This window comes from Apiospora aurea (assembly GCF_038362705.1).
Source record: "Apiospora aurea strain CBS 24483 chromosome Unknown utg000006l_segment0_segment0, whole genome shotgun sequence".
Lineage (NCBI taxonomy): Eukaryota > Fungi > Ascomycota > Sordariomycetes > Amphisphaeriales > Apiosporaceae > Apiospora > Apiospora aurea.
In genome coordinates, this window is record NW_027117393.1 from 4,506,471 (window position 1) to 4,507,768 (window position 1,298).

General features: G+C 55.3%; 1 protein-coding gene across 1 annotated transcript; it reads left to right on the plus strand.

The window, feature by feature from the left end:
* Positions 1–410: 410 nt before the first annotated feature.
* PG986_009997 (uncharacterized protein) lies at positions 411–905 on the plus strand (the record flags this gene model as incomplete). Its single annotated transcript, XM_066846219.1, has 1 exon — positions 411–905. One exon carries the CDS (start codon positions 411–413, stop codon positions 903–905), a length of 495 nt encoding a protein of 164 aa, XP_066698617.1.
* Positions 906–1,298: the final 393 nt, after the last annotated feature.

Consider the following 1,298-nt stretch of genomic DNA (forward strand, 5'->3'; position numbering starts at 1 on the left):
GAATCCCCATTCCTGTGTTATTTTTCTATAACTCGAACTCGAACCCGATACCCGACCGTTTGTAACCCTCTCCCGCAAACAGGTTTTCCCTTTATCAAGACACCCCATCGCCGATTTGCTTTATCTGGCCCAAACGACTGATCCCAAACTTGAAGCAACCTTGGTCACATTGGTTGCATCGTCCCTTATACCACGCGATCCGCCCACCATCCACACCACCTGCATACAACGGACAACACCAACACCTACGTACGTCACTTACACGCCCGACACGGGGAGTCCCAACAACCAGCGCGTATATCAACCACAACGCGTCCGCACGAGAATACCGGACAACTGCAACAAGATCAACACTTGTCGCATCATCGTCAACCACTACTACTCATCATCATATTTCACCTACAACCAAAATGTGGAACTCCTTTGGTTCATCCGGCTCTATGAGCCCTTACACGCAACCTCTCGACACCCCATACTCCAGCGCCTCTTCGCGCTCCTCCGCCTACCAGCCCAACTGCGCCTTCCCGTCATGGCCACAGGGTTCCTCGCTGGGCTCCAGCAGCAGCCACCCCGTCTACGAGCGGGCGACGTCCTACCTCTCGGACGACGACCTCTTCTGGCAAGACTCGGAAAACGACGACGCCCACAGCGTCTCGAGCGCCGCGAGCCACGGCAGCTGCTATGCGCCGCAGCAGCCCACCGAGGAGGAGCTTCAAGAGCAGCGCCTCGAGGAGCAGCGGAAGCGCGCCCAAATGCAGCGCGACGCCCTGCGCTTCGTCAAGCTCGAGAAGGAGCGCCGCCGCCTGGCCGCGCAGCAGCAGAAGCCGCGCCGCAGCAATAGCAACACCAGCAACCCTTCCAAGAAGTCCAGCAACATGGCCTCCATCCGCGAGGCCGCGGAGTGAGGAGCCTATGACATGGGCTCCCTCCCACATTTCCTTTGGTCACGACATTTAATGAATGGTAAGTACTCGCTAGAACACTTACACAATGTATTTCTTGCCGAGCATGCAACTAACACACCTCCTCAGATATTTTACGAGCATCTTATGATACCCATCTATGATACCCCCAGCGAATACCCCTTTTGAAATTTTTACAACGTACATACACGCATACTTGCTGCCCACGCAGCCGTCACAGCATTTGGGCGGGAGGTAGACGACAGCAGCGCCGGCAAAACCCGGGGTTTCCCGGGTTTCTTTGCCCATACTTAGAGGCGCAACTTGTGGTGGCGATCGCCACCAGTCCTTTCATCACATCACAACTTTTTTACACTCTTCTTTTCGAAAAGGGCT